We start from the raw sequence: 25,962 nt of genomic DNA, 5'->3' as shown, positions 1-25,962 counted from the left end.
CGTCTGAGTAGTGGGTTGCCTGGTCGCCGGGAGTTGGAGATCATTATCGTTTCCATTCTGTGCGGTTTGGGTTCCTTTCTCCTGACGTCTGGTGACGCAGCGAAGCGGCATGTTCCGAATTATGGCGAAAGATTGGTATCAGGCATGTCGCAGATAGGGGGTGTTTTTAGTCGGTTTTGACTTGATCTACCCGGGTCGGTTTGGCTGGAACCCAGCATAACCAGATACGGACGCGTTGTGGTATCTGCGAGCAGATTTTTTGTCCTCCTCTTTCGTAGAACTCCCCACAAAAAAAATAAAAGGTTACTTACTTATACTTTTTTTTTAATTATTTATATACTCGTACTAGTGATTGGTGAGATTTGAACTGCGATAAACAATCTAGCAATAGCGAAGCATTACCGGATCCACTAATCATAAATAATTTTCGAGAGTAAGTTAATTTAATCAATAAATAATAAAAATAAAGTTTAATAATTGTTTTGTAAATTTTACGTTCAGAAATCAACTAATTACGATTTAGAGAAGGTGATTTAGTCAGCGATTCAAGGAAAAAATGGCGTTGTTATATTTTGCAACACGATCTTAGTTTAAATTTTACTGTTAACCCAATAGTGGAATTATTTGGATACGCTTAAATTCATCCTCTATTTTAATACAACCATTTTAGAAAGAATCATTCAAATCAGCCTAGAAATTCTTGATTTTTAAGCGAATAATATCTTTATTAACATACAAACATACAGACAGATATTCTCATGAATTTTCTGATTTATGTACAAATATTATTTTCTTTTTGCTAAAGCAATCTTTTAACAAATTTCAAATGAACCTTTTTCATTTTTCTTAGTCCTGAGCAACTTTCATCATTTCTTAATAACTTCTTCCCTTTCTAATGTCAACATTCCAGTTTTACTTCCTCTTCTTTTTCTTCCTCTTTTCCTCTAAGATTCTTTTATGAAATCTTTTACGTAGGATATACTTTAACCGAAACCAAGATGTTTTCTCTTTCTTATTATCTTCATTCAGATGTGCTTGTTTGTTAATTTACTAGAAAAAACAAAAATTTATCAGTAGTGGTTGAACATACACATTTTCATACACAAACATGACCTTACAAACGTGAAATTTTGAAGAAATAATAGAATAATTTATCACAGATAAATTTCAATAATTTTGTTAATTTTACTCAGCCTTTAATCAGCTACTTTTATTATTGAATTGTTGATTAATTGATAAAATGAATTAATTCATTTTGTTTTATTTGAATAATTATTTTATTAATCATGAAAGGAAACAAAGAAGTTATTTTAAGGTTTATTGATCAAGCAAAGCATTTTATATCTTGAAAATCTTAGTATTTGGCGTTACTAAGTAATTTAGTACAGTTATAAAATTCAATTGCAAAATTAAATTAAACTTTTCAAGAACCAAGGATTTTTCCTTGAATCTTGAGTAGTAGTATGTTTTATATTGGTAATGAGATTGTATTTTGTAATTTAAATTATATAATTATTAATCGGATTTCCGGAAAATGATGTAATCTCATTTTCATTTGAATTTTTTTCCAAATTTTTTTTTCTGATTTTTTTCCAGTAAAAACATCTCTCAACGTATGTAAATAGCCTATTCCTAAAGACAGACATTAAAATTTTCTAAACTATGAATTGTTTAGAAGTTATAATTTTATCACGTATAATTGTTATCATTATTTATTTTTTATCATGGTTTATTGTTATTTTATAACTACTTTGGTGTTATCAACTGTTATTCGTTTATTAATTCATAATTCAAATTTCATAGATAAGCAAAATTATTTTTTTGTTTGTATAACCAATCTCCTATCGAGTATTGTTTTCTCGAAATTAAGTGTTTCTTTACTGTTATGTATTTAATTGATTATAAGTGAAATTAGTTGTAAAAAATGCAGCTATATTATTTTATTTTAATTAATTTATAAATAGTAGATTGGTCAATTTTTTAACTGAAAAAAAAAAAAATCTAATGTGGACACCAAATGACTTCCTTGTACGCCTATTAAATTATATATACAGATTTGTTTTTTAAATGAAAAGTACATAAAATTTTATTTTATTAAAAACTTCAGATATTGTTTTTATTGTTATTGAATAATTATTTATTTTAAATTTTGTTTTACAATCAGTGGTTAATTATTAATAAATCAATATATTTAAATTAAAAAAAAAAGTTAAAAAAGAAGATAAAGTCGGATTTGAACCGATGTGCCTTCCCCTATTAAGATCCAAATACTTCATTGATTAAAATTTTGTTTGGCTATAACTCCGGAACCAATGAAAATAAGTACCACATGTGATATATCGTTGAAAAGCTCTCAATGAGGGCTTATACTGCAGTCAACAAAAAGTCGAAAATCTAATTTTTTTGGATTTTGGGCTTTTTTGGTTCAGTCGAATGCAATCAAAAGGGGAGGTTCACAACTAGATTTACATCAGCCGTAAATCAAAAATTTCAGCATCCTACGTCTAATCGTTTTTGAGTTATGCAAGATACATACCCACATATGTACGAACGTACGTACAGATGTCAAGCCGGAACTAGTCAAAAATATTTCCGTTGAAATCTAAAAATCGAAATTTCTCGCGATCACAATAGTTCCTTTACTTCGTACAAGGAAGTAAAAAAACAAGTCAAAAACATGTCAAAAATTTATCTTCTGTATTTCACTCATTTACATACATGTAAGAATATTTATAATTTTTTTTATTGTGTAGTAGTTTCTCTGGTTCTTCTGTTACACTCTTTTTTTTCGAGATACAAATAAATATCTATATGTTCTCTCAGAATAATGAACAGATATATTGGATGTCTCTTATTGAATTATAAAAAAAGCTAGAAAAAAATAAAAAGCGATTAATTCCTCATATTCCGTTTATTTTGGCCGGCATCCTATAATAGCTTCCGATGGAAGATTATGGAATGAGTCATTTTTAAGCGTGTGAAAAAAAATCACATTCCTGATTGGACTCAAACTCACAACCTCTGGGATGAAAGGCAGAGACAATACCACTCCGCCCTGGCGATAGACTGAAATAACTAAAAACAAAATTTTTCACACAAAAAGTTTTAATAGTCGAAAAAATTTGGTAAATTTTTTTTTTTAATGATTTTTTGTTTAATTAAATTTATATTGCAAATATTTTCTTCTTTTTTTTGTTAAATATCATTCATTAATTTTGGATTATTATAGCGTAATACAATTATACAGCATGATGATATTCAAAGAATTTTTACGCAAAAATTTAACGAAATTCACCTGGAAACTTAGGGTAAAAAATTACTTACATATCCATTCCTGCCGTTAACGAAGAACTTGAACTAGCCTCTGCAGAATTGAACTTAATCAGGATAAATCATAGCAAATGACATTAGAAGGGGGCTGACTGTCCCAGTGTGAACATGGATGGTGTCTTGATCCCAAAAACAGCTAGTGCACGGAACCTAGGACTTCACCTAGATCGGCGTTTGTCCTAAAAGTGTCACGTGAGGATGAAAAGAAAGCAACTGAACGCGAAATATAGGGAACTGCATCGGCTACTGCGGAAAAATTCACACCTCACGTTGTCCAATAAATTTCTGATTTACAAAACTATCCTACGACCCATCTATTCTTATGGTGTGGAGTTGTGGGGGACAGCAAATATTAGTAACGTAGATATTGTACAACGCTTTCAAAATAAGGTAACGAGATCAATTACAGAGGCGCCATAATTCACACGGAATGATGAGATTCATGAATATCTCTGGACTATCCGACGGTTCCTGTGGTTGTGAGACAGTACGGTGTTAAATACCAACAACGTTTGGAAAATCATGTCAACAACCATTTAGCGTTCAATTTGCTTGATAATAGTGGGGACGTCCACAGGTTGAAACGTCTCCATGTGCTTGACTTAGGAGCTACTGAATGATAGTTTGTAGTTACTATCGTCAAATCTACCCACTGGGTTGGTCTAATGGTGAACTCATCATCCTAAATCAGCTGATTTCGAGGTCGAGAGTTCTACGGTTCAAATTCTAGTAAAGGCAGTTACTTTTGTACGGATTTGAATACTACATCGTGGATAACGGTGTTCTTTGGTGGTTGGGTTTTTAGTTAATCATACATCTCAGGAATGGTCAACTTGAGACTGTACAAGAATACACTTCATTTATATTCATACATATCGTTCTCATTCATCCTACCTTACGGTGGTTCAGAAGGCTAAACATAAAAAGAAAGAAAGGACTATCGCCAAATCTAGTGATCATATTTTTGTTTACTTCATTTATTTTTTATTTTTTTGTTTATAACTACAAGTTATTTTGTTCTTTGTTCGACTGGCTATCGCTTTGTTATTTTTTTTTTTTTTATTGACTCTTCGTTTATTAGCTATTATTTGTTTTTATGGATTATTAAGTGTTGGCAGATATATTCTTTTTCTAATGAACTTAAGATTATTGTTTATTGATAACATTTGTTATGGATTGACTTATTATGGGAATTCCTTAAGAATTTCCTAGCAAATGGTTATTATCAAACCACATTATTAATGGTTGCATTTAAGGAGCTAATTGTAAATATACTAATTGTGGTGGAAAATCCTACATTCCGGAAAAGATTAACTCATGTTAAGTAGCAGATTCTTTATATAGTTTTTCTAAATATCTTTTTTGTTATTTTCCTCTTTCATTACTTAGATTTCTATACTTTTACCTTTCTTGTAAACGGGGTTTTTTTAAGCATTTTATACTTATTCATAATTGGAAAAACAAGACATCAGAAGTCGTAAAAAAAATCATAGAAAACAACAAATAATATTCAATTCGTATTAAATTTCTATTTTCAAAAGGGTGTGCCAAATTAATAATCAGTAAATTATTGGAAGTTTTTTTTTTATCTCATGACAACTCCCATCTATAAATCAACATTTAAAGAATACTGAATAATTTTTTTTTTTTTTAAGTTTTTGTGTATATTTTTTTTTATATTTCTACTATTTTAAAAATATATTAAAATTAATCGTACAAAATTAATTATCTTTTTTTTATAGAGCTTATTAGTAATTTATTTCAAGTAAAATATACAAGCAAAGGAAAAGGGCTCATTAATAATACTTACCTCTAAAAATAAAAACAAACATACATACATAAATCATGAAGAATTATTTATTTAACTTAATAATAAAATTAATTAATTTATTAATAATTAATTAACATTCAAGCTTTAATGACATTAAGATTTCAACAGCAATAAATTATACATTAATATTTGTGTTTTTTACAGGAAAAAATACGAAAATTATTTAATAATAATAGATGAAATTATAACCTAATACATATTTATAAATCATATTAAAAAAAAAATTATAATTTTACGTTAAAAATAATTCAAGTATAATCGTGACGTATTTTGTATTTTAATTGGCATCATCTTTATAATTCCATTTTAATATTGCCAGTGTAATTTTTATTTTTGTTTATCCGATAATATATATTCTTTAATTAGGTATGTATTATTAGTTAGTTATATATATTGTATATTAATATGAAAACATAGGTAATAATAAAGCAAGCATTTGTTTAAAAAACATCGTGTGATATGACATTGAGAAGGTTTTTTTTATTAATAAACATAAAGTTTGTCATGTTTCATCATAAAATTAAAATTACATTAAATAAATTTGACACGATTGTAATTATTTTTTAAAATCATAAATGAAAATAATAATAATAGTTATAATATCGCTATCCGTCAATCTGTTTTAAGTAAAAAAAAAAATTAATCATTCTTTGCTATAGGTTTTAATATTTAATTATTTCTATTAATATTTATAAATCTAGTCATGTTATATTTCTGTGAACGAGCATAAAAATTATTAACAAAATCGCGGGTGGTCTTTCCCCCCCCCACGATCAATTTTATTAAAACTACACAGTTTCATTACGTTAATGATGTAAAATGGATTAAACACTTTTCTGAGCTCTTTTTAACTTTACTAGATTCTATGCGAATTTTTTCCATAAAAATATTCAAAAGAATTTGATGTGAACACCTTGTATATATATATTTTTTATTTTAATTTTATTGTTATTATTTATTTAAAAATTTGTTTACAATTAAAAGTTAATATATAAATATATTTAAAATAAAAAAAGGAAATGAAAAAAGGAAGAAAATATTGCAAACAAAGAATAAAAACATTAAGAGAAGATGATAAATATAAAGATGCAGATGACGTTAAGACCAAGGAGAGAATAAAAATATTAAGAGAAAATGATGAATATAACGAGAGAGAACATTTTAAAACTAAAGAACGCGTGCCCAAATTAAGATCAGAAGAATTATATCAAACCAAAGAGCGATTAAATGATTGGCAACAAAATACAAATAAACAAAATGATGATCAACTCCGGACTTATACTCCGGGAGAATATTGTCCGACAACATCAGAGGAGTAATAAACTAAAAGATAATAATTTTTGCAATTTATTAATAATCGCGCATATATATTATATATGCACGATATTATATATATATATATATTATATATTAGTATATATTGTTCTTGTGAGGGTCTATTTTTCAATCACTCTGTAATTTAACTTTGATGTAGATAAAATAAAACAGAAATTCCAGAATAATTAAATGAAATTTAACAGAAATTAAACTAGAAAATCCAGAAATAACGTGATTCTACATCAGCCGATGCAGTTTCCTATATTTCGCGTTCAGTTGCTCAGACGCCGATCTAGGTGAAGTCCTAGGTTCCGTGCACTAGCTGTTTTTGGGATCAAGACACCATCCATGTTCACACTGGGACAGTCAGCCCCCTTCTAATGTCACTTGCTACGATTTATCCTGATTAAGTTCAATTCTGCAGAGGCTAGTTCAATTTCTTCGTTAACGGCAGGAATGGATATGTAAGTAATTTTTTACCCTAAGTTTCCAGGTGAATTTCGTTAAATTTTTGCGTAAAAATTCTTTGAATATCATCCATGCTGTTTAATTGTATTACTCTATAATAATCCAAAATTAATTAATGATATTGAACAAAAGAAAAAGAAGAAAATATTTTCAATATAAATTTAATTAAACAAAAAATCATTAAAAAAAAATTTTTCCAAATTTTTTCAACTATAAAAACTTTTTGTGTGAAAAATTATGTTTTAAGTTATTTCAGTCTATCGCCAGGGCGGAGTGGTATTGTCTCTGCCTTTCATCCCAGAGGTTCTGAGTTTGGGTCCGGTCAGGAATGTGATTTTTTTTCACACCTTAAAAATGATTCATTCCAGAATCTTCCATCGGAAGCTATTATAGGATGCCGGCCAAAATAAACGGAATATGAGGAATTAATCGCTTTGAGTTTTCTCTAGCTTTTTTTTATAATTCAATAAGAGACATCCAATATATCTGTTCATTATTCTGAGAGAACATATAGATATTTATTTGTATCTTGAAAAAAAAGAGTGTAACAGAAGAACCAGAGAAACTACTACACAATAAAAAAAATTATAAATATTCTTACATGTATGTAAATGAGTGAAATACAGAAGATAAATTTTTGACATCACTTGATTTTTTACTTTCTTGTACGAAGTAAAGGAAGTATTGTGATCGCGAGAAATTTCGATTTTTAGATTTCAACGGAAATATTTTTGACTAGTTCCGGCTTGACATCTGTACGTACGTTCGTACATATGTGGGTATGTATCTTGGATAACTCAAAAACGATTAGACGTAGGATGTTGACATTTTTTATTTACGGCTGATGTAAATCTAGTTGTGAACCTCCCCTTTTGATTGCATTCGACTGAACCAAAAAAGCCCAAAATCCAAAAAAAATTGTATTTTTGACTTTCTCTAAACTGCAGTAATAAGTCCTCATTGACAGCTTTTCTAAGATATATTATTAGTGGTACTTATTTTCATTGGTTCCAGAGTTATAACCAAATTAAATTTTAAATAATGAAATATTTGGATCTTACAAGGCACATCGATTCAAATCAGACTTCATCTCTTTTTTTAACTTTTTTTTTTTAATTTCAATTTATTGATTTATTAATAATTATTAACCTCTGATTATAAACAAATTTTTACGTTGAATAATAATAATAAAATATTAAAAAATATCGGAAGTTATTAATGAATTCAAATTTTATGCACTTTTCATTTTAAATATAATGTGAATATGTAATTTAATAGGCTTACAAAGAAGTCACGCGGTGCCCACATCAGATTTTTCAATTTAGCATCATTTAGTCGCAGAAAAATCTGTGTCAAATATTTAAAGTCTTCTCCATTTTTAATTAATACGTTCAAAAAATTCTTTATTAGGCCTAAAGAAAAAGTGATTTATTAGAACGACTATTACTTTAACATGTAATACGTTTAATGTCAGGATGACTATATATTAATGTTTTGTTTTTTTTAATCGGTATTTGGGTTTCTTTCGAAGTAATGACGAATTTTTTTAATGACGGATTAAGTGTTCTTAATAATTGAGAGCTCTTTACACCCGCTTCTGATAATTTTGACGACATTTCTTTAGGAATGGATTGTATGTTTTTAAATGGCTTCCTTGTTTTCTTATTTTCTTCTAGGGTTTATGAAAAATTTGTTTTACAGATTATCTGTTTGACAAGACTATTCTTTTGACTTGGTCGCTTATGTTAATAAGACCGGGGGAGGGTTAGTTTGTGACAAGGTCTAATGACCACAATACTCGATGACCACTATATGGAAAAAAAGCTTTTTTCGATGAGCCTATAAAGACGCTAGTCAATATAACTCAAGTAAACATCAGCCCATTAATATCACAGCGAGAACAAATAAGACATTCATAATAAAGAGTTTCATTAAATTTTGATTTCTATTTCTATACAATGAAGTTTTAGCGTGTTTGTTTAATAAATTCCTCTTCTTGAAGCGTGAATCTAGAAGTTGTGTTCGTTTAAAAATATACAAGTCACGAACTACATCATTGACGAGTTCTGCTTGTGTGACAAGATACGATTGAGTATTTGATTTTTCTACGTTAAGATCAAATTGATTTTTACAGCAGCATGTAATTATGTCTACAATATTAGTCAGATAGTAACTCAGACACGGATGGACAGTTATGCTAAAAAATAACGATTTTTATGTATACGTTAAAATTATACTTATTTATATGTAAATTTATAATAAAATTATAATATTACTTTTGAATACATATTTTTAATTTAGCATGAAAAATAGATTTTGAAACATCCATATCCTTTACAATTTTCAAATTTGTGTTGATCAGGTTATTAACCAGTTAACTGGTTCTATTTTTAAGATTTTTTCTACGTCTTTCATTTAGATATAAATTCGAGTTAAGTTAAAATGTAGTAAAATGAATATTTTCCTTTAATTTTTTCCAGTTTTTTTTTTTAAGATAAATTTTAATACCGAAATAAAATTGAATAAAAAAAAATTCAAATAAATAAATAAAAATATAAAAAATGTGAGTTCTTATATTAAACTTCTTGTTATATAACTTTTAAAAATTTAATCTGTTCTTACGTAATGAAATTTCACGTGAACCAACACCATGAAAGAGCGTTTAAATATTTAAACTACGAACGGGGTTTTTGTCGTAACTTATTTACACCTCTAACTATTTATGTCCCTAATTTCGTATCATTATGCGCGTGATAAATAGATAATCTATAGGTAATTTAATTCGCAGGTGATTATTTTTTTATGCTTATCGCGTGAAATAAAGATTACAATGTATTAAATTTACAAACGTATTTTATAAACCTCTAAATTCAATAAATAGTATTATGTAATTTGATTGTTTAATGGAAGGAAGTGTGTGTAAATTAATAGATAAAGGAAGTGAGATACAATCCAGTAAGAATTAAATTGTCCCTGAGATGTGTGCTGAACTGAGAAAAAAATAGTGTTTAGAAAGAGAGAGATACGTTTATGGGAGATGTACCAGTGTATTTAGATGGAGTACTGATGATATAAACTTATTGCGTGTTACAGTTAAACAAAAATTACGATTTTATAAAACCTTTAACTTTCAATAAATCTTTACTACATTTAAATTATACGTAAGATTTAATATAAAATCCTGATTATCTTGATGGACAATTATCCTAGAGGATAATGATGCTGTTTTACATTTATAGAAACTGGAAAAAAAGCAGAACATTTGATTCTCGTTGATTTTACAATAACCATTTATATTTAGCATTAATCTGAATACCAAAGAAAATATTGTAGCGTTTGCTTAATTAAAAGTTGACAAAACAGTTATTATAGGACTTTCCCGTCACACGGCTTACACACGCATACATACATAACTTAATTTAGCACGTCAGTGCTAAAATAGCAGCGCTCTTTGTGGTGAGAGGGAGTACTATTGACGTAATATACCCATGTAGCCACTAGATTAGACATTCTTTGAGGTGGGGGTGTGATTTTGAAAAAACTCTTTTGCAGATATTATTATTTTTTAATTGTTAACAACTGTGCCTAAGAAAAATAAGACCTTAATTAGATGAAATCTCGAGTTACTGAGGGTGACCTTGCTCTACAGCCTCACCTCCTTGACCTTTTAAGTTAAAAATATTAATCAATGCCCCATACATAGAAGTAATCTGACCATGTTCGGTCAAAATCGGTCCAGTAGTTCTGGAGATAAAAGGTGGTTTCGAGGCCAACAACGAGCACAACCCGTACATTCGAACATTAATATCCGAAAAATTTCCATCCGATTTTGTAGGTTCCTCAAATGTCAAAACGTCAAGATACGGGGAAAACCGCATATACCCAAATTAGACCGATTACAATACTTTCCCTTTTACAGCTATAGATCTGTTATAGCGTTAGACGGGAAAGTAAAAAAAGGTACAATAAATTTTGCATTTAAGGATTATAAGCATACATGTATATATATATATATATATATATATAGAAAAAACGTAGCAACCGACATTTTAATCAATAAATGTATTAATTAATTAAAGTGTCAGTTAATAGGCACAATTTTTATACGTACAGAACACTAAAAAATGTTATTATAGTGCTTATGCTTTACCAGCAGAAATATTCATATTTATAACAAATTTGTAACTGAAAACTTATGTCATTAAAATTTTCCTAACGGTTCGACTTGTAATGATTTTCGAATACACACTGAATGGAAATATCTTTCTGGCTGGGTACAGTCTGTTAAATGTAAAGGATGTACGGTTATTATTGCGCATTCACAGTCGAAAAACAATTAATATGACTTATCAATGTATGTATAGTAATAATAATAATAATTTATTTTTACTGCAGCAGCTGCCGATGAATGATAATGAATTTTTGTAGCATGTGACATTACCTCTCCGGGCTTCGAACCTACAACCTTCAGAAGAAAGACAGAGACGCTGCCAATAATAATAATAATGTCTTTATTTAAATCAAAAAATAAATATAATAATCAAACATTAAAAAATATGCTTAACATTATTTAGTTACTAAAAAAATTACTCTTGGTTAAAGGGGTTGGAAATTAACCCCTTTAACAACACTAGTGATTTATAACTACTAAATAATGAGAAACAAGAAAGAAATATATAAAAACAAAACAAAAATAATAAATACACTAAAGGAAAGAGGAAAAACGTAAATGCAGGTAGGAATAAATTTGAAAGAACGTGCAAAAACAATAACTGTAAATAAATAAAAAAATCTCTTTCAGCACGCCGGAAGGCGGAAGTAGATTTCACCGGTGCTAAGTAGGGGATAAAAAAGATTTCCACCTTAAGGTTATGAAAAACTTCAAATTTACTCAATACGACAATGGTTGTATGGAAAAAGTTTCACATGTTTAGCATACGACAAACCCCATCTTACAATTCCAGCAACATTTTGGTCATCCCTCAAAAATTGTTTCAGACAAAGTTTTAGGTATGTTTGAAGGACTAAACGACCACTTTAAACAGATTCGTATCGATACTGTGCCTGTTAAGGGAAGTATTCTTTTTTGTCTTCGAAACCCCATTTTTTCAACTCCCTGGGCCCTGGGTTGGTGATATAAAAAAAATTACTTAGATACATTTTAGGCCCTTATTCAAAGAATAGGAATCTTATTCATATACGGCCCTTATTCATAGAAATCGAACTTTAAAAGAATTCGATATTTTACTTAATAAGAAAGTTATAGCGATATTTTGTTTTTTCGAAAAAGCCCCCTCCCCTATTTTCACACCCGTGGTCCGATTTTGGCCGTTAACAAACGCCACCGAGATTTTAAGACGAGTTATTTTTAAGGAACATTTTGAAAGTGTTTGCCGCAAAATTACAGCAGTTATCTGTCCACAAGAAAGTGAAAAAAAATATATATATATATTTAAGCTTTTGAGCTGACGGTAGTTCTGGGGTCTGGGGGATGTGAAACACGAAGATATTTCGAAATTTTACTTTTAAATTATTTAAATGAATTTAATTGTTAAATGAACTAAAAAATCTGGGAGTAACGGTATATGATGACAGGAGAATTTAACTACTGAAAGCTTGAAGGACTGTAGCGAACTTATTTATTTTTTCTTTGTTATAAGTATTTTTGAAAAGAGCTCTTTTAGGTAGATTTCATAAGAAAGCTACGTATTGTAATGGATACCAAGATTCGACTTCGAAAATTTCACTTCAAAATTTTCGTTTTCCTCAGTTAGAAGATGGACGCCATTACTATTAGCAAGACGGGATACCACCTCACTACCGCGTAAAAGTCAGTAATTTTCTTCATAAAAGATTCCCAGGTCGGTGAATTGATCGTGAAGGTCCAATTTCAAGGCCACCTTGCTCGCTAGATTTGATCCCGCTAAATGTTTCCTTGTAGCGTTTTATTAAAGATCGGGTTTATGTAGCACCTTTGCCTGCTGATCTTGTTGAACTAAGATTATATTTATTTTTTGATTTAAATAAAGACATTATTATTATTATTGGCAGCGTATCTGTCTTTCTTCTGAAGGTTGTGGGTTCGAGGCCCGGAGAGGTATTGTCACATTCTATAAAAATGCATTATCATTCAACGGCAGCTGCTGCTGTAAAAATAAATTATTATTATTACTATACATAGATTCATAAGTCATATTAATTATTTTTCGACTGTGAATGCGCAGTAGTAACCGTACATCCTTTACATTTAACAGACTGTACCCAGCCAGAAAGATATTTCCATTCAATGTGTATTCGAAAATCATTACAAGTCGAACCGCTAGGAAAATTTTAATGAAATAAGTTTTCAGTTACAAATTTTTCGGCCATCTTGGCGGGCTACGGCGTCACAATCCAAAATGGCCGAACACCGCCATCTTGGATGATGTCATTTTTGACACCGTACTACTCATATCTCCTTTTATCTTTAAAGTTAACTAAACCATTTAGCTATTTCTTTTATTTGACCCTATTATACGAAGTGTGTGAGAAACGTAATGAGACTGACTTTTTACTTAGCAAAGTTTTTATTTTTTCAAACAACAACATTATCCCCTTCAAAGTAGTTCCCTTGGGGAACTACTTTGAAGGGGATAATGAAAATTGGGGTGGTCTAGGAAGGCGTTGACCGATTAAAAAAAAGGCAAATATTATGTTTTCTTGATATTTCAAACTAAAATGCAAAGTAAAATGTAAGTTTTAACTCAGAAATAGGATATTCCACGTTTAAAAACAATAAGTGTATTTACAGTTATTATTTTTAACAGATGGTAAGTTTAAAAATTTTGGGAGCGCTAGAAAATTTTTGATTCTCAATGTGGACGGTAGGCGAAAAAGTTTGAGAATCAATGAGTTATAGTATAACTTACATACATTGAACATTTTATGTTAGTATTTTGGGAGCGAATAGAAGAGTTTAGGTTAAACTAATGATAGTGTATTTTCTCATTCCAAGTAACGAAATGTTTTAGCCGTATTATATTGAGGTTTTTTCTTTTAGCTTATAATTTTCCTAATTTTTATAGGGTTACAGGAGGAATAAAAGCCGATGTTTTTTTCGACGTGAGGCCTTTAACAAATGCCAATCTAATGGAGAGTATCAAGAAAAGAGAATATACATATATTGTTGCCTATTTACTTTATAATTCATAGTATTACTTAACTTCTGTATATTTACCGAAATTAACACTGATTTTACATCTTATATAAGTATGTGATTTCAAAAAACCTTTATATGTAATTTTTATAATTGGCGAACAAATCTTGAGTTAGTTTTTAAATATAGAACATGACTAATAAAAAAAACATAGATTTTTTATAAAAATACATATATAACTAAATAAATTTAATTATATTTATTAATAATTTATTTTTTGAATTTACCTTGAGGGTGGACAGTTAATATGATCGTGATATATATGAACAGTGGATGAGTCAACCATGACGTCATCTTCGCCGAACATCCGCCACCCTAGAAAAAAAAAATGAAAACATAATAAAATATTAAAATTAAAAGTAAGCAATAAAAAAAAAAAACAATATAACCATCTTGTCAAGTCATCTTTACAATATAAAATTAAATAGAAATCAGTAAAAGATTATTCTTTTTTATTTTATCATTTTTTTATTATTTTATTGTTCTTTTATAATCATTATTTTATTATTTATATGCTGCAAAGGACATTGTATAGTAATTAAATTTTATTATTATTATTATTATTGTTTAATTTAAAATTTCTTTATATATATTTTTTAAATTGCTCGTTAATTATACAATTGTAAAATTTAGATATTCATAATTTCCCCTTTCAGATTACAAAAAAAAATTATGAATAGTGGTGTAGCATTTATATATAATTATGTATAATCAAAAATTTATTATCATTACTTTTATTTTTCTCAAGAAAATATGTTTTTAGAAATACAGTTAGTTTTTTAGATTGATCTGCATTATTGATGTATAGAGGCAGTTAGAAAAATAAAATTACAAAATAATATAGATTAAAAAATAAAATTCGTAATGACGCATTTAGTTAAAAATGTATTCCACAATTAGTTGTGTAATGACCTCTACATCGGAGTGGTTCGAATCCCAGTCAGGTTTGAGATTTTTCATATGTTAATAAAAAATTCATCTTTCATTAATAACATTAGTCGGGTAGTCAGCCCTGTAGTTTCTAAAATAAATATATAATCTAATAAGTTCAGACATATATATCTTATTTATATAAGGGTATATAGGAAAAGACAGCTGTAACAACTGAAATGTGTAACAATTTTGTACATACCCTCGGTCGACTGCGGTAGTGGTTGAACCTTACCCCACCACTTTCACCACTCTCGTATTTGATATAACCCACTCCTTTTATTCCTGTCAACCACTAAGTAATTTATTTTATTTTACTTAGCGACAAAACATTACATTGTAACTAAATGTAATCATTTGTCGGCCTCCGTGGCGCGAGTGGTAGCGTCTCAGATTTTCCGGTTTGAATCCGGTTCAGTTGTGGAATTTTCATACGCTACAAAATTGCTATTTCATCTCATCCTCCGAAGCAATACCTAACGGTGGTCCCGAAAGCTAAAAAAAATCGAATTATTTCATCGTAATTTAAAAAAAATTATCACCGCTACGAATCTTTCTTTACAGGTTTCTATTTTCCTTGTTTAGGGACTTTTTTAAGGTTACCATCTTATGTTTACAAAATAATAAATATTAAGAATTAAAAAAAAAACAAAAAAACATTAATATATTTGCGTCGTATTTAAACTGTAACCTTAGTAAAACGGGTCCATTTCTTTGATCGATTATTTTCGTGGATTTAGAGATTTACTTATAAAATAATTTTTATTGCAGAAGCATAAGTTTAAATATTTAGCAAGCTTTATATTTTTAATTTATTAGTATTCTAAATTTTCGTTTTTTTATTTAAAATTTCATCTGATTGTTTTCCATTACAAATACTGTACAAATACAGATTCAATTTTTGTTACGACTGTAACACAAGTAAAATATCCACATTAAAAATGGTTACTAGCCAGAGTTGCTTTTTCTGAGAATAATGATATCAATTATGTAACGAGTTCCTACGGTGAACAAAGTGAAGGCTTGATTATAAAATATAATTCTGTGAACTTGGAATATATTTTATTGGGAGAAGTTAACAGGAAACCTCTTTACTCCTCATTTCCTCTTGTTTTACTGACGTGGAGGGTTACTTAAATGAAGGCTACAACATTTTTGGTTGTAGCTTGTAACTTATATCAGATCGTCTACAGCCGTGTTAAGATTATGTTGCTTAATATACACACTGTAAATTGTTCAGGTAATTTTAAATTAAATTAATGATATTGCATTAATAGAGTACCGTAATTATCATTTATAAAATTTTTGTAAAATTAAATGACCGCCTTGTTCTATAACAAGTCGGTCCTATTTCGTTAAAACCATCAGTTTTAATTATTTATTCTTCGGTAATAAAAGTAATATTATTATAATGAATGAATAATATTGAATGAATCGATAGTTGCAGAGATGCTTAAATTCGGGAAAAACTAATTAAGCGAAAAACTAGAGAACACCTTCAAAGTAATTTGGGAAACCAAGAAAATCCCCGAAGAATTGATAAATGTCTTAATCCACCCATCTTACAAAATAAGGCGCAAAAACCGATATAAACAATTACAGAGGAATTTTTCTGTTATCAGTTTCCTGTAAAATACTATTCAAAACTCTACTTAACCGCATACAACCCACAATAGAGAAAGAAATTGGGGAATACTAAGGCGGCTTCAGACCAGGCCAAAGCTGCATAGAGCAAATTTTAACCTTAAATAAATTCTACAATATCTCAAAACGAAAACCCCAATACAATAACTGTTTTCGTTGACTTTAAAAAAGCATATGACTCCATACATCACGAATCCCTTTTTAAAATGCTCGAAGAATTCAAAATACACGCGTAATAAGCACAATCAAACAAATTCTAACACAAAATCTAAAGTTAAGTTAAGGGTTCCGACCCTTTTGAAATCGAGACAGGAGTGAGACAGGGAGATGGACTGTCCCCAATCTTTTCGGTTATGCATTGGAAAAACTGATCAGAGAATGAACCAAAGAATCTGAGAAACTAAACATCGCAAACACCCTGTTATTAGAAACAAAGGACCTAAAATAAACGCACTACTGCTAGCATTTGCAGATGATATTGCCATCTTCGCTAAAAATAATCAAGAAGCACAAACTAAAATACAAAAATTAAACGCATGCGCAAATAAAATAGTATTACAGTACTCCTTTCAAAAAACGTAACGGTTCACAAACAATAAGGAAAATAAAGAAACCAGAATCAAAATAGACGAAAATGAAGAAATCCAAAGAGTTAAATACCTTAGCAAAATCATAACCACTAACGTTTTAGAAAAAGAAGCGATGAGAGAAAGAGTCAAGAAAATCTCGCCTTTACGTTAACAAAAAACATCTACAATAAAAAATCACTATCTTATAATACTGAAATAAAACATTACAACACAATCATTTTAACCGAAGCCCTATATGTAACCGAATACCGAATCATTTTCAGAAATTTTAATTTTTAGTAGATTTTCAAAAATTTCTAGTGGAAAAAGAATCCTAAGAAACATTTATGTTTTTCAGAATTTAAAAGCGGAATCCAGAAACTCAAAAGCGAAAACGAAATTTACAGAAACATATATAAAATCTACAACACAATAAGAAAAAGAAAGTTACAATTTTATGGCCACTTTTACAGAATTGATCCACAAAGACTTACAAAACAAATCTTTGATAGATTTAATGCAGCAAAAACTTAACTTACATGGTTCTCGGATGTTGATAAAAATATTAAAAATTTAACGAAAATATAGTACAAGATCAAGATCAATTTATAAAACATAAAAAACGGTAACTCCCAGATAAAGCCAAAAGATCACGAATAAAACGGACTGAAGATAAAACGAGAACAAAAAGAATAAATTTGTTGGATTTTTTCTGTCCGTGATCCCTAGAGGCCTAATCGAAAAAAAGTATATATTTTTTTTATTGCAAAATTACCTTATTTATAAAAGAATTCTAGGTGTTATCACAAAAATTTAACACTGTTATAAAACAGCAAAACATGTTACTTTAAATATGTTAAAACTTATACATATTAGTGTATGTACAAGAGTTTATGGAAGTTGTAAGAAAGAAAAATTCATGAAAAAAAACAAAAAAAAAAACAGAGTTTAATAGCGTAAATGAGTTGAGGTATTACTTATAATTAATGTTTAATATATTAATTAGAAATTACATTTTAACTGGCATGAATTACAAGGAACTTTGTTATTATGGAGAATGATTCACCTTTGATGTAAATGTATAAAATAAAAAAAAGCGTGTTATTTTTTTATTTAATATAATTTGGGTATTTATTAAATTATTTATTATTATTATGTAAAATTGAAATACGATACGAGATTAAAAAGAAAAAAGAAAAAGGTTATTGAACTTTGTTTACCTTGTCAAGAGACTTTGGTCCAGTTCTATGTTATTCTGCAGACCTGTTATGCAAATATTTTTTTTAACATTCCCCTACTCACGCCGATTCAGATTCTCCCTTTTTTCTTATCTCTTTTATTTGCCTATTTCAACCTTTATATTACGTTTTCTTCTTCTTTTTTATCAAATTCTTTAATCATTTTATTAATTAAAAAAGATTATTTTACACAACATTGATCTTGAAATTTATTTTCAAATTTAATTTATTTTAAATTTATATTATCATAGATTTTTATCTTTAATGTATATATGAAACATTTCTATGTTATACATTTTGGAATGTAGACTAAAACTTATTTTTAGATATTAAAATTGATTATTCATAAATAGAAAATAAAAAACTTTCTGAAAAAAAAAACAACGGGTTGTTATGCAAATTTTCTTAGTAGATATACATTTTCAAATCTTCTTAGTATTTCATTAACACTTTAAATATACTGAAAAACAAATTTACAATACATTTTTTTTATTTTTTAGGTTATTTATCACTGATTTTTGTTTAATTTATATATTTTGTCATGTAATTCTACAGATTTCATCATGATATTCTTTCATTTGTTAAAGTACAGGGTTATCATAAAAGAATGGTGCGGTTTTGAACATGATTTAAATTAAAACAGAATTTCTTACAGTTTATGTTTTTTTTATTTTTCAAATTTGTCGTCTCAAAAATTTTTTTACATAATTAATAAATTTCAATATATGCGTCCTTAGTCGCTCGACAAATGTCCAAACGATGCTGAACTTCTCTCCAAACATTAATTAACATTTCTTCGTTAACGGTTGTCATTGCTTCATTAATTCTGTTTTTTAAGCGGTTTAGGTCGCGAATTTTTTGTGTATAAACAACGCTTTTGATGTACCCCCACAAGAAAAATCGCAAGGTGTTAGGTCTGGACTCCTTGGAGGTCAAAGTATGGGTCCTTCCCGGCCTATCCATCGATCTCCAAAATTTTCGTTCAAAGCGTCCGTGATCAATGCATTGAAGTGCGGGGGAGCACCATCTTGTTGGAAATGAAGTCGATGAATGTTTTTGAGTTCATCCAGCTGAGGAAAGCAATAATCGATTAACATGTCAAGATACACAACTCCATTAATTGTTTTTTCAGCAAAGAAGAAAGGCCCTATTACACGATTTTTCATCACATCACACTAAACATTAACTTTATGCGAATCGCGTTGTTTCTCAATATTTGCGTGCGGGTTTTCAGAGCCCCGTATTCGTGAATCGTGTCTGTTAACACATCCATTCACGTGGAATGTAGCTTCGTCTGTAAAAATTATATCATCTAAAAATGATTCGTTTTCACTTATTCTGTCCGACATTTCAACAGCGAAATTGTAACGTTTTACACCATCATCGGGTTTCAATTCCTGCAGTATCTGGATTTTATAAGCGTGTAATTTCAGTTTTTTATGTAAGACTTTGTGAACTGTTAATTTTGGAATACCTAATTCGACGGTTCAACAGGGCATGGACTTCCCAGGACTTCTAATTGCCGATCGTCTAATTAGTTCAACCGTTTCGTCTGGTACACTTGGTCTGCCGGTTGATTTCTGTTTCTTAACCGATCCGGTTTCTTCGAATCGTTTGAACCGACGTGTTATGTTATTTTTGTGTGGCGGATCTCTTCCGAATTCACGTTGAACTAAAATTACGGATTTTAATTCAGCCATCAATTAAACACACTTTGCTTTGTCTTTATCCGAGAACATAGTAACTCGCTAAACTCACCGCAACAACAATACAAGAACTGACGTTACGGTACAACTGCTGATAAACAAACTTTTGGGTTGGAGGCTTTCAGGGATACCAATATAACATCTAGAAATTTCCCTACAATCTTCCTATGAATTACTGAAACCGCACCATTCTTTTATGATAACCCTTATGATGATAAAATCATTGTAAATAATTTTATTCCGCTCATCATAGAAATTGAGAGAATTAAATAGGTTTTAGGTAACATACATTTAAAATTCATTTCAAAAACAATGGTTGAGATGTAGGTCAAAAACAAACATGTTAGTTAACGGTTAATTTAATTAGGTATGTAGGATATACAATTATGTCGTAGATTAAACCCTTTTTATATACCTAACGTACTGGCTGACTTAATTTATGTTAGCCCGGGTATCAGTTGTTATTACCAGAAATTAAAAAAAAAAAATTAGAAAAATGTTTTATATAACTTTTTTCGAACTTTGCCTTATTTTTCATAAGTTGTAAGATATTTCTGTTAGAAAACTCAAATTTTGTTCTCGAACAAACCGATCGAAAAAGCCGAGAAATGATGATTTTCTAAAAAAAAAAGGAAAAAGGAAAGGGAAATGATGAGTTTTTGAAAAATCGATATTTTTATACTTTAATCCTCCTCCCTCAGTATTGTTCCCAAATTATTTTTGGGGACCTCTTGCAATACTACTATTTTTTTTTTGTGAATAAAAAAAATTTGGTTAACAGATATGCAATACATAAAAAGATAGCTTTTTCGATTTTTGTGGGAGGAGAAGAATTTGGGAGAAAATTTTTTTTTTAAATGGTAAGATAAGCATATACCGAGCTTAAAAAGAAGTGGAGTTATATTTGCAAAATTTTAAGAAAATTTACTCCAAAGAAACTTATGTACCCCACTCCCTGGAGATATTGACCCCAAACCTTTGCCTACCCATTGTCCTATATACACGAGTCTCTTTACAAACTTTCATCAAACCCTGTTCATCTAGTCAAAAATTATTCAGCTTCAAGCACCCCAACACACGTACATCTTCTTTATTTTTCCGTTTAGCTTTCGCAACTACCGTAAGGTAATACTCAGAGGATTAATGAGGATTATATGTATGAATGTAAATGACGTGTAGTGTTATACAGTCTCAGGTCGACCGTTCCTGAGATGTGTGGTTAATTTGAAACCCAACCACCAAAGAACACCGGTATCCACAATCTCACAATCTACTATTCAGATCCTTATAAAAGTAACTGTCTATAGGATTTAAACCTTAGAACTCTCGACTTCAAAATAAACTGATTTGCCATGACGAGTTCACTACTAGACCAACCCGGTAAGTTAACACACGTACATACGTACGTACGAACATTACCCCCCACTTTTTTTGTTTTTTGTTTTTTTTTTTTGTTTTAAACACTTCTAAGGCAACCAATTCGGCAAAAGCATCACTCGGTCACCTCAGGGTGTCGTGGCAGCAGCCTGCCCTCCTGTTTTAGCCCCCTGTAGAACCAACCAACCGGGGTCTCCCTAAAGTCATCAGGACACGCTGACTTTCTCTTCCGGACAGCTCAGCTGGAGAACTGCCCTTCCCGTCCTTAATCTATGAAGCACCAAGTGTGCGTTTTGCACATCTGGGATGTATCCCACGCGACCCGTCCTCTCGTATCTTGAGGGTCCCCCATACCTTTATCGGGTAGCTCCGATCCCCAACTTTTGCATGTAGGTGAACCAGAAACCCTAGGTAGGCATGTAGGCTTCTTTTTTTTTTACTAGGGTTTACTGGGTCACGAAACATTGAGAAATACAAAAAACCGATACCCCAACTTTTAACTGGCTACCATAATTTTTCTCTTGCAGCATAGGTCTAGAGTTATGATGGCAGGAAAGTAAAAATTCTCATTTAAATGATACACTATAAAAATATAAAATCAATAAGATTTTTATAAATTTCAGTTTTAATTAAAAGATTGTTATCGATACCGGCATATTAAATAAAATGTTTAATTAGAATGAAAACCTTCCTGCATCTGCTTTGTAATTTATGTCTTATTTTTCAGTGAAATAACAAATTAAGATTTTAATTCTGCTGTTAAATAATAAATAACGTCTATTATAAATTAGAACAATTAGAAGACTTTTTAATATTCTAGACATTCCTATCTGTATTACTCAACTATCTAATTTGTTAATTTGTTTGTAGGAAGTATAAGAATTTACATAAAATTAATATACCACTCAGCAAATAAACTTTACACAAAAAAAAGGTAATTGTTTGATAATTACTTAAAAAAATACACACGAATATGTAATTACTATACGTGAGTTGCTTTTTTTTTGTATTTTTTGTATTTCCGCTTGTTGTTATATTTACAACATTACACATACATATATCACTTAGTATGTACCTGAATAATTATAAGCTACTTCTAAGAAACTACTAAATTTAAAATAATTTTTTAATCTTTTTATAAGAAACAATATTATTAGATGTGAAAAATATTAATAATCTATAAACTATAGTTAATGAAAAAATTGGGTGGAACCATAATATTTTATTATTTTTTAACTTTTTTACTATTTAAAAAAAAATTAAGAAAAATTTAGGTTTCAGATTTTAACGGAAATATCCATTTTGACCAACCATCCCTGAATTCACTTTGACTAGTTTCAGCGTGACGTCCGACCGTACGTACGTGTACGTATTTATCTCGCATAACTCAAAAACGATTAAGCCGTAGGATGTTGAAAGTTTTGGATTTAGGACTGTTGTAACATTTAGTTGTGTGCCTCCCCTTTTGATTGAAATCGACAGAAACAAAAGTGTCCAAAATTCAAACAAATTTTGATTTTGGACTTTTTCTTAACAGCAGTAATAAACCCTCATTGAGAGATTTTCAATAATATCATAAATGTTAATTATTTTAATTGGTTCCAGAGTTATAGCCAAATAAAACTTTAATTAATGAAATATTTAGGTCGTACAAGAGAAGGAACATCGGTTCGAATCAGACTTCATCTCTTTTTTTTTTAACTTTTTTTAAATAAATTTTTTTTTAATTTAAATATATTGATTTATTAATAACTACTAACCCGTGGTTGTAAAAAAATATTTCAATAAATAATTATTCAATAATAACAATAAAAAGATGTAAAATTAAATCAAAAGTTATTTGTGAAATAAGATTTTATGTACTTTTAAAAATGCAATTTAATAGACATTATTACATATGTGTATAAGTAATAGATTGCTGAGACATCTTATTATTTAATATTAATTGAAATTTATAATTAGAATCGTATTATTTTTGTTCTTTCTAGTTTAATTTTAATTATTCTGGAATTTCTGTTTAATTTTCTCTACATTAAAGTTTAACTACAGAGTGACTGAAAAATAGACCCTCACAAGAACAACATATTTACTAAGGCGTATATGCCCGATCTTTAACAAATTGCAAAAAATTCTTATCTTTTAGTTTATTACTCCTCTGATATTGTCGGACAATATACTTCCAATACCATCGTTTCGTTTATTTGTATTTTGTTACCAATCATTTAATCGCTCTTTGGTTTAACATAATTCTTCTGACCTTAATTTGTGTACACGTACACTAGTTAGGCGTACAAGGAAGAGATGTGGTATCCACAACAGATTTTTTACTAAGGGCAGTCTTGAAACTTCGACATTTACAAAAATCTCCATTCTCAAAATTTTGACCAATCGCAATATTTTCCCTTCATAATTATGCTGTTGCTGCATCAATAGAGATGTAGTCGGAAAAATAAAAATATTAATTGATAAATAAACAAACTTACAAAAAAAGTGTAAATTATTATTTTTAACGGTATTTTTAGTGTAAGATTTGCAAACTGAGTTCAGTAATAGATATCTTTGCTAAAAATAAATTTTATCTCAGATAATTTAACCAGTTTTATCATTAAAAACCATATCTTCCGTAGAGAGAACATAGTGCTGTAAACATGTGTTTAATAAATTCCTGACCGGCCATGGAACCTTCCGCGTCTACCTGTGTGGTAGGAGGAGGGCGGATGACCCCTACTGCCCTTACTGAGGCGACGCGGATACCCCAGAACACGTGGTGTTCTGGTGCTCGCAGTGGGATGTATACCGCTTAGCTTGCTCGGCGATTACCGGACCGTTCAAGGTAGAGAACATCATCGCCCCATGTTGCAGAGTCCCAAGAGTTTTGATATCATCGCAGGGTTCGTGGCGAGGCTTCTTCAGGAGAAGGATCGGGGATGAGGGATAGCCCTCTGCGGAGCTGCCGTTCGCACGTGCTTGCTCGAGTGGGCGGTAGCGATGAGGCACGGGGAATCTCGCATCCCCGAGCGAAAAAGACCGAGTCCCGGCGGGGATGCCCCACTTGGGGTGTCCCAGTTAGAGGCATTGGCATAAAGACCGAGTCCCGGCTCCCGGAGTGGGGACCCAGGAACGGGATAGCCGGCCGGATCCTACTCTGGGAGTTTGAGGCGGGCACAAAGTAAGATCCGACCGACGGGCCGAGACGTGGAGGCGCGTTAGAGTAAAGGACACTCCCCTCTTTTCTTTTTACTGTTTAGCTTCCCGTAATGACAGTTCAGATAATATTTCAGAGGATGAATGAGGATGATATGTATGAGTGTAAATGAAGTGTAGTCTTGTACAGCCTCAGTTCCACCATTCCTGAGATGTGTGGCTAATTGAAACCCAACCACCAAAGAACACCGGTATCCACGATCTAGTATTCAAATCCGTGTAAAAGGACACTCCTCTCGGCTGTGTAATATTTAACTGCAGGATCCGGCCCGGGGATGGTAAAATAAATAAAATAATAATAATAAATCCACTTTGCCACTCGAATGGCGGAGTGGTAGCGTCTTGGAATTTCATCCGGAGCTCCGGATAAGTGATTAAAAAATAGTAGATCTTTTAATCTACTAATATTTTAGTAATTTAAAGTTCTCTTTTTAGTATAGAAAATAAAGTTTTTTCATGTTATTAGTTTTAGATAAAATTGAAGTCGAGATTATGTATTTAATGTTAATAAAAACAAGAAATTATAGGAACTGTTGGAATTTCATCCGAAGTTCCCTTAATCTGGAATCCCGGTCAAGCATGGCATTTTTCATACGCAGATTCCATTTTTCCACATCCCTCTCACAAGCTTCAAGCTTATGTGGCGGTATTATAAGCCAAAAAAAAAGTGTATGTAAATAGGTGAACAAAACTAATATTAGTTGGACGATAATTTAAAAGGTTTTTATTCGATTGGGATATAAAAGTCAGATATAAATAAAATTAATTGTAAGAATAATCAGAAATTATTTATATTAAATATACCAATTTGAAATATTAATATAATGTGTGCGCGCGTGTACGTAAAAATATACAGCTAAAAAATATTTGTAACTACAGATCTAAAGAAAATTTTACATTTTTAAGTTTATTTTTTTACCTTGCATGAAGTACAAATAAGAAAAACGATATAAAAATATTTTAATTTAGTATTACTATCAGCAGGAAGGACAACATTCCTTACCAGCACACCTATATGAGACAGGTACATGTGATATGCAAATTTTAAAATTTAAATAACTGGCCAAGAACCGGATAATTGTTATTACTTCTCGTAATAAATGTTTCTATTAATGAATAATTACATTTTTACTTTTATTCAAATTTATCTTTG

General features: G+C 30.0%; 1 protein-coding gene and 1 long non-coding RNA gene across 2 annotated transcripts in view; one reads left to right on the top strand and one right to left on the bottom strand.

Annotated features, from left to right (window-relative positions):
* LOC142329842 (uncharacterized) overlaps positions 1–25,962 on the bottom strand; it is a 175,612-nt gene that overhangs the window by 49,127 nt on the left and 100,523 nt on the right. Inside the window, exon 2 of the mRNA XM_075374704.1 lies at positions 14,369–14,456. Coding sequence (XP_075230819.1) covers positions 14,369–14,435 — 67 coding nt within the window. The 5' untranslated portion in view covers positions 14,436–14,456. The remainder of the gene's footprint in view (positions 1–14,368; positions 14,457–25,962) is intronic.
* The window catches only part of LOC142329844 (uncharacterized), a 164,688-nt gene that overhangs the window by 78,669 nt on the left and 60,057 nt on the right, over positions 1–25,962 (top strand). The gene's annotated exons all lie outside the window — the stretch shown is intronic.

The sequence above is a fragment of the Lycorma delicatula genome, chromosome 9 (genome assembly GCF_047948215.1).
Source record: "Lycorma delicatula isolate Av1 chromosome 9, ASM4794821v1, whole genome shotgun sequence".
Lineage (NCBI taxonomy): Eukaryota > Metazoa > Arthropoda > Insecta > Hemiptera > Fulgoridae > Lycorma > Lycorma delicatula.
The sequence above is the reverse complement of the archived record's forward strand: the minus strand, read 5'-3'. Positions and strand labels throughout refer to the sequence as shown.